Here is a 13,759-nt window from a genome sequence, read left to right on the forward strand (position 1 = left end):
CAAGCATGGCACACCTGTATTTGGGGAGTTTCTTCAATTCTTCTCTGCAGATGCTCTCAAGCTGTCAGGTTGGATGGGGAGCATTGCTGCACAGCTATTTTCAGGTCTCTCCAGAGAAGTTAGATCGGGTTCAAGTCCTGCCATTCAAGGCCATTGTCCCGAAGCCACTTCTGTGTTGTCTTGGCTGTGTGCCTTGGGTCGTTGTCCTGTTTGAAGGTGAAGCTCCGCCACAGTCTGAGGTCCTGAGCACTCTGGAGAAGGTTTTCATCAAGGATCTCTCTGTACTTTGCTCCGTTCAGCTTTTCCTTTACCCTGACTAGTCTCCTAGTCTCTGCCTCTGAAAAACATCCCCCCAGCATGATGCTGACAACACCATGCTTCACGGTAGGGATGGTGCCAGGTTTCCTCCAGACGTGACGCTTGGCATTCAGGCCAAAGAGTTCAATCTTGGTTTCATCAGACCAGAGAATCTTGTTTCTCACGGTCAGAGTTATTTAGGTGCCTTTTGGCAAACTCCAAGCGGGGGGTTGTGCCTTTTACTGAGGAGTGGCTTCCGTCTGGCCACTCTACCATAAAGACCTGATTGGTGGAGTGCTGCAGAGATGGTTGTCCTTCTGGAAGGTTCTCCCATCTCCACAGAGGAACTTTAAAGCTCTGTCAGAGTGACCAGAGGGTTCTTGGTCATCTCCCTGACCAAGGCCCTTCTTCCCTGATTGTTCAGTTTTTTTGGCCGGGCGGCCAGCTCTAGGAATAGTGTTGGTGATTCCAAACTTCTTCCATTTAAGAATGATGGAGGCCACTGTGGTCTTGGGGACCTTCAATTCTGCAGACATTTTTTGGTACCCTTCCCCAGATCTGTGCCTCGACACAATCCTTTCTCGGAGCTCTAGAGACAATTCCTTCAACCTCATGTCTTGGTTTTTGCTCTGACGTACACTGTCAACAGTGGGACCTTATATGGACAGGTGTGTAGCTTTCCAAATCATGTCCAATGAATAGAATCTACCACAGGTGGACTCCAATCAAGTTCTAGAAACATCTCAAGGATGATCAATGGAAACAGGATGCACCTGAGCTCAATTTCGAGTCTCATAGTGAAGGGTCTGAATACTTATGTAAATAAGGGTCCTGTTTTTTATTTCTAATACATTTGCTAACATTTCTAAAAACCTGTTTTCACTTTGTCATTATGCGGTATTGTGTGTAGATTGCTGAGGATTTTAATTTATTTAATCCATTTTAGAATAAGATCTGAATACTTTCCGAAGACACTGTATCCCCTTATTTTAGGAACTCAACCACCTCCATATACTGTACTTCCAGAAATGTGTTAAACTGGTACCGGGGACCTTCAGACAAGTCTCTCAGCTTTCCACAGACGTGTTAGCTTTCCACACACGCACACATTAGCGTGTAGCCCAAATCGTTCGGACGCTACAGAGAGAAGTTGGCAGAGGAGGCTGTACCGACTTCAGATGAGTCTTGTGAGGCTTGTGGTCGTCCTAGAGCAAAAGGGAGCACACCACTGTGTTCGTGAGAGTCTCATCTTAGAATGGTCATAAAAGTTTCTAGGCTTTACTGTTTGGATGCTACAGACGTTTTTGTGAGAAGACTGATTTTCTGGAAGTCTCATGGTCTGACAAACACCGCTGTAGCAAAACCACCTTTCACCACAGATGCAGAAGGGCAATATCTCTTGCTTAAACAGAAATATTTTCATGGGTATTTTTTGATTATGTTAATTTGATTTCTACGGGGACGCAGAAATTGTAGGCTAAGGGTTAAGACGGTGCTTCTCCATTCTTTCTTCTAGGACCTGACAAGGAAAAACCTTTGAACAAACCTCAGGAATCCATCTGTGAGGGATGTCTACTAACTCTAACCTGTGACTGCAGGCGTGTAAAGTTCCCACCCTGCTGTGCCCACCTGTGAAGTCGATATCGTCTCTCTTCAGGTACTGTCCGCTGTCTGCAGCTCTAAACGTCTGGCCCTTGATGAGGCCCTGCACCAGCAGCTTCTTGAAAGGCTCCCTGGATTGGACATTCACATACATTTTTTACATTTTATTTCTGCAGGGCATAATTATACAAACGTTACAAAGACGTTTTGGCAATGGTGCCTTCTTCAGTTAGCTTCCACTTACTTTTAAGTGGACATTTTCACTTGATGTCAATGGGAGACTAAGTAAAAATTCAGTTTCATTGGAAGTTAGGATTCACCCCTAAGTGGGTACAACCTTTTGGCACAATAGTTCTATTGATATCAACAAGTGAACAATAGTTGCTGTACCTGTGTCCCACTAGGCCCTGATCCCTACAGAAGTGACTGAGGAAGCGTGCATAGTACAGGTGCATAACAGCATGCTCCTTCCCCCCAATGTACACGTCCACAGGAAGCCAGTGGTCTGCCAGGGAGCGCTCAAAAGGCCTGGGATGTAGAGAGGGGGGCACAAGTTAGTTTGAGTGAAGTAAACTGTTATCACTCCAATTTATATTTGGTGTTTTCTGTCTATTTGTTATTTTTGAAACTTTTTTTTTTACAGTATAGTGAGAGAATAATAATCATGGGAAGGGATTCACCAATATAGTAGCTCAACTATAGAAGCTGTTATAGTAAATACGACTACATCATGTGTAAAGTGTCTGGTCTTTGATATTATGTGTAGATATATCCTCTAGGGGGCAGCCTGGGCCTTATGCAGGCTGCACAGGTAGCTACCATAATAACATCTATCCCACAAGTCAGACGAGGGGCATCCTCCTGAAGGCACACACACACCCACGCACACACACAGACACACACATAGACACAAACATAAATGTACATCCTGATGATGAGTAATCAGAGCTCAGAGAGGAGAGGTAACCCTCCCTCTCAGATAGATCCTTCAGATAGGAATTGTCTGGTTGTAGATCTGACCAAGTCACCAGACAACAATGAGGAAGAGGATGGAAGATGTTAGTTTGGCCGGCTGGGAAAACACTGTACCTCGGCTCAAAACTCCCAATGCTCCTTAGATAATGCTATATCACTCTGTGTGTGTGTGTGTGTCACCTTACACAGTACACACAGTCCTCTCTGCCAGTGGATGATGTCTCAGGATAATTGAACTGGCTAAGCGAGTTAGACTCACTGGGCAGAAAATGACCTACCCTCCCTGTATCCTGGTGTCAGGCCAAAAAGACATGCACACGCACACCCGCGCACACACACACACAAACACACAAACCTCTTGGTGGCCCCCACCCTACCAAAACCTCAGCCCAGGCCACAGCAAGCCAACAGGATGCGCAAACAGTTTAATTGCTTTTTCAGTTCTGGTATAATCTGTCCAGCTAAGAAATAAAATAGGGAGAGGCCAGCACCCTCTTAAAGCAGCGTTACAGCAGGGTGAATCCATTTGAATTCAATCCATTTTTGACAGCATCCATTTTGATTTGTTTCAAGCAGATGCAGAAACATCTCAAGGATGATCAATGGAAACAGGATGCACCTGAGCTCAATTTCGAATCTCATAGCGAAGGGCCTGAATTCTTATGTAAATAAGGCATCTGTTTTAGATTTTTTTATACATTTGCAAACATTTCTAAACACCTGTTTTTGCTTTGTCATTATGTGGTATTGTTTGTAGATTGATAAGGATTTATTTATTTTTTCATACATTTTTGAATAAGGCTGTAACGTAACAAAATGTGGAAAAAGTCAAAGGGTCTGTATACTTTCCGAAGGCACTGTACGTTGTAGCTCAGAGCATATTTCACATCATCTGAGGTTTTTGTGCTGTGTCAGCCATTGGTTGACCACAACATACTCTTGAATACTACTATAATAATACTAATAAATGGTGGATTTCATTTCAATCATAGAAATAGAATTCATAGAATGGACCAATTTCTTCAGACCACTGCAATTTAGCTGGTACACCATTGAAATTGAATTGAATTGACATTTTAACATGAATTACTACCACAAAGATGACCGCTCATTTTAGTACATTTATCAGCCAAAACATGACACCCATCCTGTATTCAAGAGCATGTTGTGTCTCAACCGATGGCGGGTACAACACAAAAAACTTCAGATGATGTTAAACAGGGTCTAAAATACAAAATATGTGAATATCCCAAAAATTATAATAATAAATAAAAAAATAAGAATTCCATAAATTATAAAATAGTTTGACAACCCTGTTTGTAAGCATTAAAATGATATCAATCTCAACTGTTTATCTTTACCAATGATGAAGACTTGGATGTCTCCTGGTATTGTGCCATATACAACAATGAGTCAACTTTGAGCATCTTTATCGCAACTGTTTGGGCATTCAGATCCAAAATGTCACTTTCTGAGCACTTCTACAAATGGGCTAATATGTATGTAAGGTTTTGTTCGAATCAAAAGGGGTGCTGTCAAAAAGTGATTGAATTTAAATGGATTTACCCAGCAAGGTCATTGAAGGAAAGACAAGTCCTGCCTTTGGGAAATTAATCTCTTTTGTTAAAGCTCTGGGTATCGCCACCGCCCCAGCAGCTAACGGCCAGGAGTTTATAATCTCCATCAGCAGGGAATACAAGTTAACGGTATGCGTGCGTGTTTGTATGTGTATGAAATTGACTGTTTGAGAGGAAGTGTAAAAGGGTGTGCTGATGAGTGAGTGGAAAAAACATTTGTCAGTGATTAAATGGACAATGCATATTACATTTGTAATATTTCTCTAAATTCTCGTTGTCTACAAAACAGTTGTAACATCACTCGTGGAGAGTAGATTACCTAAGGTGAATTTTATCTCTACTGCGGTTTCATTATGGAACAGTCCCAAAAAATATAATCTCTAATCTTTCCTTTTAAATCAGTCAGTACCAGGTCCTACAACACTCCCTCTCCCGCTCTCTATCCCTCTTTCATGTTGTAGGACCTGGTACTGTGATTTAAAAGTAGAGATTCTATTTTTTGGGGGGATAGGAAGATAGATAAGACAAACAGAGAGCGATACTACAGACAGAGGAAGAGAAAATCCCAGGTCACTTGTCTTGGTTGTGGGGATCAGTGTATCTCACCTGTCTTGGTTGTGGGGGTCAGTGTATCTCACCTGTCTTGGTTGTGGGGGTCAGTGTATCTGAAATAGTACCAGGATGAGTCCACAAACGTGTCCATGGTGTCGGTCTCCCTTCTGGCCGGCCCTTTACACCTGACAAGACACAACAGGAGAGAGAGGTCAAATAGAATCAGAACAAACTTTATTTAAAGTGCATTTAAACACTGCATCAAATGTAACAGTTAGTGCTTCAACCTAATTTCTGCAGGAAGGAGATATCGCTGGAGGGAGATATRACTCCAAATGTCAAAAACAGTATAATGATTGAATATGACACGGCTCAAGTCTTAGTGGATATTTTGTCATGCAGCTACAGTAGCTAGCTGGTTTGAATCACCGTTTCTTATTCGAAGTGACACATGAGAGGTAAGAGTGCAGTCATTTTAGAAACTATAAACATCTCCTCCATTGTCCTATTGTGAAATTACTTTTGTTAGTTTCGTTTTGTTAGTTTAGTTTGTAGGCATAAAGTGTCCAGAGGACTGGCCTGTGTATCTAATGTGAGCTGGAACCATCTGTCTGTGGAGGTCATGTCCCGTAGGAGTTGCCACAGTGAGGCTGGAACCACTACACTACACAGCCATMAGATCCCTGCTCCTGTGCCCTGACTAAAGAGCACTGCCAGAGGGACACAGAACCGGCCAGCACCATGCCAGCTTGGTGGGTGGGTGGCTGGGTGGGTGTGTGCGCCAGCTTGGTGTGTGTGTGTGTCTGTTGAAAGTGCCATCCCAGGCCCTTTTCATCCAATCCAAACAGAGCTCTCTGTACACACTGCTCATCTGTCAGCCTCACTGAGAGAGCAAAACAGGACACTGGCAAAGGCGAGTGACAAAAAAATCAACTATTTTTTGTACCTACTTTCAACATGCCCATTGGAACTGAGAATGTGTCTCACTGTTTAATGAGTCTCCATAGAATAGAACCACCCAGTCAGAATAACCATGCCAGGAAGACAATCAGCAACACTAGAGAAGAACACTACAGCACCATACCTGGTCCCCTGTAGTACAATGTTTTTAATGGCGCAAACAGGCACAAGTTGTCACACACAAGCATATCAACACACCCTCACACTTTTACTCTGAAGGTGAGATTCCCCCTCTTCACAGACAATCACACACACACACACACACACACACACACACACACACACACACACACACACCACCACACACACACACACACACACACACACACATAGAGACACACACTATAATAAGGCAGAAGGGTTGCTTAGCAACAAGGCTAAGGTGTAGCAGGTTAATACCCAGGTGCCATTTCATGAGATCAAAATGCACCATCATACCAAAGAGCCTTTCATGACAAAATAGCTGAATAAATGGAAAACCCACACAGAAGAGGCATTATAGTATTCCAAGAATTCCATGTGGCTGCACACCGCTCTCCTGTGGTTTTCCCTCTCTTTTCCAGATCGACCATTCAGGGTACAGATTATTGTCATTTGACAGACAGACAGTTTCAGACTCCTGGGGGGCTGTGATTGCCTGGACATGTGCTATCTATGACTATGGTTCTGTCCTGTCCTGCTGTATATAGGCTGATTTCAGGAATGACTGGGAGTAGCAGAGCTACAATTCCAACCAGATAGTAAAATGAAACTGAAATTGCATTGCGGGTGTGTGTGTGCCAGATTGGGGAAGTATCCCCTCAAACAGATGTGGCATCAGAAGCAAGAACAATTTAGTTCCTTACTGTAATAGTTTTGCATTAATAGCTTTTTTCTCAAGCAAGAATTTATCTAAGACATATGGGAGTGAAGGACCTAATTGGAGGAGCCTAATGGGAGGGATATGTAACATGATAACTAGCTGCTATTGACAGAGAGGTTTGGAACTCTTTGTTATTGGTCTATTAACTTATACCGCCTGGTGATGTCACCAGGCAAGCCAAAACGGGAATCAAAAACACTATCCTGGTGTAGCAAGCTAGCTGGACTAATTACACACAGGGTTCAACTGAGGGGCCAATTCTTAGCAGTAGGCAGACAGGGAGCAGAGACAATATCAGCGGTGGAGGAAATGACTTCTCAAGGGCGAGACAGACAGATAAAACTCCATCTCCCCCACCATCTCTCATCAAACACCTTCTGTACACTCCACCCGACGGTTAATTGGACATGATCGTTGAGTTAAGTGAGTGTTGAGTGAATTTCCCCTGACGCCGTCAACAAGAGATGGAGAGACAAGGAAGAGGAGGAGGAGACCGTCCCTGGATATAGCCATCAGACCAAACAACCCCATCTCTCTCTCTGTATGACTGTCTGGCTGAGCTGTTGAAACAGTATTTCCTAGTTACTGTACCACAATTCCACGTCCAATCATGGAACTATAATGTTTTTCAAGGAGCAATCTCCCCCTGAAGAAATCCTGTTGGTGAGGGTCTTCGTCATGAGAAGCTGGGATTGCCCTGTGGACCTTGGCCAATAGTAGTGCACTATATAGGAAATAGTGTGCCATCTGGGATGCAACCGCCGTTTAACGAGCAGCAGGGAGCATTTTCACACATTTCATTGACAGTCACCGTCTGCCTGTCTCTGTGTGTGGTGGGGGCATAGACATGCCTGGCATGTAGGCCTCAGCTGGTTTATATAACCACTGTGACATCTGTCACTCATTACATAACCCTGGTGCCATGTGTGTGTGTGTGTGTGGTGTGGGCATAGACATGCCTGGCATGTAGGCCACAGCTGGGTTATATAACCACTGTGACATCTGTCACTCATTAAATAACCCTGGTCCCTGTGTGTTAAAATCTAACCGGTATTCATATCCTCGATACACAGTGGTTGAATCACTTTATCCTGACTCTTAGTACAGGTTGAAAGGGGGAACTGATTGAGTAGAAAACTGAAAACAATGGAAATAATTGCCTGAATCTAAGAGCAAGAGAGAGAGAGTTGCTGACTAATCATTGAGAAAGATATACGACCTTGAAAAAATGATTTGATTTTAATATAAGTGGAATAAACTCCATCACTTATGTTTGTGAACTAGCTATGAACTTCCAATCCAACTGACAGCACCAGCATTCATTTCCAAACTGGACATTTGACCGGATGGCATTAGATTCTGACCCAAGCTGATGGGTCCTGGTCAAGTGCAGTGCCCTACGTAGGGAATAGAGTGCCATTTGGTATGCAACTGAAGTGTTCTCACACCTCACTCACTGTCAGTGTGTTCTCACCTGGGACAGGTACAGCTGATCCAGTCATCAGCGTGCTCCAGAGGGGATGCTCCCTTCCCCGTGATGGACGGTAGTTTGGGGAGGGTGACTGGAAGTTGCTCCTCAGGGACTGCCACAGGACCACAAGACCCACAATGCACCATGGGGATGGGCGTGCCCCAGTACCGCTGCCGGGAAATCAGCCAATCCCTGAGCTTGGTGCTGGTCAGGTGGCCGCCCACTTTTCTCTCTCTGGCCTTCTGGGTGATGGAGTCAAAAGCGTCCTCCCTGCTGAGGCCTGTGAACTACACAGAAGAGGGGGATGGACAGAGAGAGAACAGGATGACAGTTTAGATGCTCAAACACACATGAATTCAACAAAACTCAACTATTTGCCGATACTTCATTCAACCATAAATAAGGTTCTTCCAATAATAGCCATAAAACAATAAGTAGAATGACTGAAATGCTGGTTTACTGGTAACGTTGTGTAGAGTGACAGTGTGTGTTGCTGTGTGTCCAGACAGACCTCAGCAGAGTTGAGCAGTGTGTGTCCTCCATCCNGCTGGTTTACTGGTAACGTTGTGTAGAGTGACAGTGTGTGTTGCTGTGTGTCCAGACAGACCTCAGCAGAGTTGAGCAGTGTGTGTCCTCCATCCTCCTGGCCCTTCAGGACTGGGCTCCAGCTCAGACCCAGAGCCCTGGCCACAGAAGCATCCTCCACACGGCTGTCAGGGATACCTGCCAGGGACACACACGATACATTTGTCACACACACTTGCACACCACCATGTAATTTTATAACACTAATTTCCTGCAATTCTACACATTTTGCAATAGAGTGGAGGCAAATGTTCGCAGTTTTGAATATGATAACTGATAAACAATGAGCCCCACCGCGGTCGTTAATTCAACCTTGCTTCCTATAACTTTAGATAGCAGGCCGCAAGACTAACTTACCAACCTACATTTTTTTTGCTGACATGGGCTAATTGAGTGACTGCTGATGCACAACCACATTTCGAAAATACACCTTGTGTATTCTATTATTCTAACTCTCAACAGTAAGTTGAGACCCCGACTGAGTTGAAATTGCTCCAAGGGCCTACAAAAAAGAGGGGGCCGTGGGTTGCTGAGATATGGCTAGTTCCTCATGGGTATTGCCCTCCTTGTGGACTCGTGGAGTGAGACAAACACCCAAAGCACCAAGCAGGGAACTCCTTCTAGAGAGTTAAAGTTACATCATTCCAACAGCAGCCAAACGCCCAGTTTATGACAGAGACACACTGCAGGCTCAAGGACACACTGGCACAGTGGCATCTACAAACGTGTACAGGACACAGGGAAAGGCTAAATGTGATTCATTACATTTTCCTAACCACCGTGCTTCTACATCTGCATTGCTTGCTGTTTGGGGTTTTAGGCTGGGTTTCTGTATAGCACTTTGTGACATCGGCTGATGTAAAAAGGGCTTTATAAATACAATTGATTGATTGAAATTTGATTGAAATAGAGAGACGAATAAAAGCACAAGAACAAAAGCTCAAAGGTCAATAAAACACAGTGAGTACATGAGTGTATGTGCAAGCCATGTGGACGTTCAAACCCACAAACACATCCACATACCTATGACAGAATCTAGATGACCTTCAAACTGCTGCTTGCTGGAGATCACCAGGGGAAGTTCCTGACCGGTAAATAGGTTGTGGGCGGTGACCTCTGTCAGGCAGTCTGGGGGTCAAAGGTCAAGAGTCAGCAAGGGAGAGCTTCTCCCCTGGTGCATCATTATCAACAATCAGAGAGGGAATAGATAAAGAGAGAGAGAGAGAGCGAGAGAGAGAGAGGGCAAATAGATAGTGAAAGAGAGTGAGAGAGGTGGGGGAGTGAGAGAAAGAGAGCGATTCAGGGGAATCCCAATAAAAACACACAGAGGCAACAGGAGAAGAGCAAACACATACAGTTGAAGTCGGAAGTTTACATACACCTTAGCCAAATACATTAAACTCCGTTTTTCACAATGCCTGACACTTAATCCAAGTAAAAATTCCCTGTCTTAGGTCAGTTAGGATCACCACTTTATTTTAAGAATGTGAAATGTCAGAATAATAGTAGAGAGAGTGATTTATTCAGCTTTAATTTCTTTCATCACATTCTCAGTGGGTCAGAAGTTTACATACACTCAATTAGTATTTGGTAGCATTGCTTTAAATTGTTTAAATTGGGTCAAATGTTTCGGGCAGCCTTCCAAAGCTTCCCACAATAAGTTGGGTGAATTTTGGCCCATTCCTCCTGACAGAGCTGTGGTAACTAAGTCAGGTTTGTAGGCCTCCTTGCTCAAACACGATTTTCTCAGCTCAGCCCACAGATTTTCTATAGGATTGAGGTCAGAGCTTTGTGATGGTAACTCCAATACCTTGACTTTGTTGTCCTTAAGCCATTTTGCCACAACTTTGGAAGTATGCTTGGGTTCATTGTCCATTTGGAAGACCCATTTACGACCAAGCTATAACTTCCTGACTGATGCTTTGAGATGTTGCGTCAATGTATCCACATAATTTTCCTGCCTCATGATGCCATCTATATTGTGAAGTGCACCAGTCCTCTTGCAGCAAAGCACCCCCACACAACATGATGCTGCCACCCCGTGCTTCACGGTTGGGATGGTGTTTCTTCGGCTTGCAAGCTTTCCTTTTTTCCTCCAAACATAACGATTGGTCATTATGGCCAACAGTTTTTTTTGTTTCTCAGACCAGAGGACATTTCTCCAAACAAGTACGATCTTTGTCCGCCATGTGCAGTTGCAAACCGTAGTCTGGCTTTTTTATGGCGGTTTTGGAGCAGTGGCTTCTTCCTTGCTGAGCGGCCTTTCAGGTTATGTCGATATAGGACTGGTTTTACTGGTGGATATAGATACTTTTGTATCCGTTTCCTCCAGCATCTTCACAAGGTCCTTTGCTGCTGTTCTGGGATTGATTTGCACTTTTTCGCACCAAAGTACGTTCATCTCTAGGAGACAGAACGTGTCTCCTTCCTGAGCGGTATGACGGCTGCGTGGTCCCATGGTGTTTATACTTGCGTACTATTGTTTATACAGATGAACGTGGTACCTTCAGGCATTTGGAAATTGCACCCATGGATGAACCAGACTTGTGGACGTCTACAATTTGTTTTCTGAGGTCTTGGCTGATTTCTTTTGACTTTCCCATGATGTTAAGCAAAGAGGCACTGAGTTGGAAGGTAGGCCTTGAAATACATCCACAGGTACACCTCCAATTGACTCAAATGATGTCAATTAGCCTATCAGAAGCTTCTAAAGCCATGACATCATTTTCTGGAATTTTCCAAGCTGTTTAAAAGGCACAGTCAACTTAGTGTATGTAAACTTCTGACCCACTGGAATTGTGATACAGTGATTTATAAGTGAAATTAATCTGTCTGTAAACAATTGTTGGAAAAATTACTTGTGTCATGCACAAAGTAGATGTCCTAACCAACTTGCCAAAACTATAGTTTGTTAAGAAGAAACTTGTGAAGTGGTTGAAAAACAAGTTTTAATGACTCCAACCTAAGTGTATGTAAACGTCCGACTTAAACTGTAACATATCTTGGAGGGTATACCCATGCACAACTGTCTCTTTCTCTCTCTACACACACACACACACACACACACACACACCTACCTCTATCTGGACATAAAATAAACATTGATATACCTGTGTTGCACTGTGTTTCAGCTTAGCGTGAGCAAGCACTAAACTCAACATCAACATGGACTACTAACAGCCAGTACTTCTCTATACTACACTGAACAAAAATATAAAAGCCCCATGTGGAGTGTTGGTTCCATGTTTCATGAGCTGAAATAAATAACACAGACATTTACCATTCACACAAAAACCTTATTTATCTCAAATTTTGTGCACAAATTTGTTTACATCCATGTTAGTGAGCATTTCTCCTTTGTCAAGATAATCCATCCACCTGACAGGTGTGGCATATCAAGAAGCTGATTAAATTTCAACGTCATTACACAGGTGCACCTTGTGCTGGGAACAATAAAAGGCCACTCTAAAATGTGCAGTTTTGTCACACAACACAATGCCACAGATTTTTCAAATTTTGAGGGGTCGTGGAATTGGCATGCTGACTGCAGGGATGTCCACCAGAGCTGTTGCCAGAGAATTTATTGTTCATTTCTCTACCATAAGCCACCTCAAATGTTTAATGTTTTAGAGAACCGGCCTCACAAATGCAGGCCACGTGTATGGCGTCCTGTGGGCGAGCGGTTTGCTGATGTCAACATTGTGAACAGAGTGCACCATGGTGACGGTGGGGTTATGTTATGGGCAGGAATAAGCTATAGACAACTAACATAAGTGCATTTCATCGATGGCAATTTGAATGCACAGAAATACCATGAAGTGATCCAGAGGCCCATTGTGAGGCCCATTTCTTTTAAGGTATCTGTGACCAAGAGATGCATATCTGTATTCCCAGTCATGTGAAATCCATAAATTAGGGCCTAATAAATGTATTTCAATTGACTGATTTCCTTATACGAACTGTAACTTAGTAAAATCTTTGAAATTATTGCATGTTGCATTTATATTTTTGTTCAGTAAAACGTGCCATTGCTCTGACAGAGTCACAATGGGCCACATACACTAAATATTTACTGTAAGCCACTTTGGATAAAAGCGGCACTTAAAAAATGACCCCAGACTACCAGGTCTGGACAGTGGTTCCTTCCTACCTCTGCCTGTCTGCAGGACTCTCTCCAGGGCTGAGCGGACTGGGCTGGTACCATGCAGCAGTCTGTGGGAGGGGAGGATGGACAGGTAGGCAGCCCCAAACACTGCCTCTGGGCTGGAGGTGTAGCCTGCTAGAGTCTCCCCCGTCTCCTCCCCATTCACCTGCATGGAGGAAAGGATAGAGAGACACACACACAGTTTATGGATAAATACATGACAGGACAGTAACTTGGCTACATTTGTTGTTGATCAGGGTAAAGGATAGTTTAAAAACAAAACATAACACTAGTTGGTAAGAAAAAAGAAAACACCGTAGCGAGGTTTGTATGCAATATTTAACAATAGATCATGTTTTAACGCTAATGCGTTAACATGCTATCGCCTGACAGAAACTAAAAAGGAGCCCAAAAATACAGAATCCTAATACAGCTACTCTAGGAGTCATTTAGTACAGAACACCCTTGACAATGTTAAAGATGTAACGGGACTGGTTCCTGCTTCCCATCTACAAAACCACCGGCACGCTGATACTTTTAATTACCCCACTCTGCCTGGTTTCTGACTGATTTCTAGAACCCCCTCACTCTCGTCGCACACACACACATTCACAACACACACACACCACCACACACACACAATTACACACACCCACACACACACACACAGCACACACACACACCCACACACACACACCACACACACAACACAACACACACACACACACACACAC

General features: G+C 43.7%; 2 protein-coding genes across 2 annotated transcripts in view; one reads left to right on the forward strand and one right to left on the reverse strand.

Moving 5' to 3' along the window:
• Positions 1–13,759, forward strand: part of znrf2b (zinc and ring finger 2b) — a 261,841-nt gene that overhangs the window by 241,105 nt on the left and 6,977 nt on the right. The window lies entirely within an intron of this gene.
• Positions 1–13,759, reverse strand: part of lars2 (leucyl-tRNA synthetase 2, mitochondrial) — a 47,731-nt gene that overhangs the window by 10,730 nt on the left and 23,242 nt on the right. The window contains exons 9-15 of the mRNA XM_024147118.2: positions 13,032–13,191; positions 9,905–10,009; positions 8,904–9,019; positions 8,300–8,583; positions 5,090–5,188; positions 2,290–2,427; positions 1,927–2,030 (exon numbers count right to left, since the gene is read on the reverse strand). Of these exons, the coding sequence (XP_024002886.1) occupies positions 1,927–2,030; positions 2,290–2,427; positions 5,090–5,188; positions 8,300–8,583; positions 8,904–9,019; positions 9,905–10,009; positions 13,032–13,191 (1,006 nt within the window). The remainder of the gene's footprint in view (positions 1–1,926; positions 2,031–2,289; positions 2,428–5,089; positions 5,189–8,299; positions 8,584–8,903; positions 9,020–9,904; positions 10,010–13,031; positions 13,192–13,759) is intronic.

This window comes from Salvelinus sp. IW2-2015, linkage group LG6.1 (genome assembly GCF_002910315.2).
Source record: "Salvelinus sp. IW2-2015 linkage group LG6.1, ASM291031v2, whole genome shotgun sequence".
Classification (NCBI taxonomy): Eukaryota; Metazoa; Chordata; class Actinopteri; order Salmoniformes; family Salmonidae; genus Salvelinus; species Salvelinus sp. IW2-2015.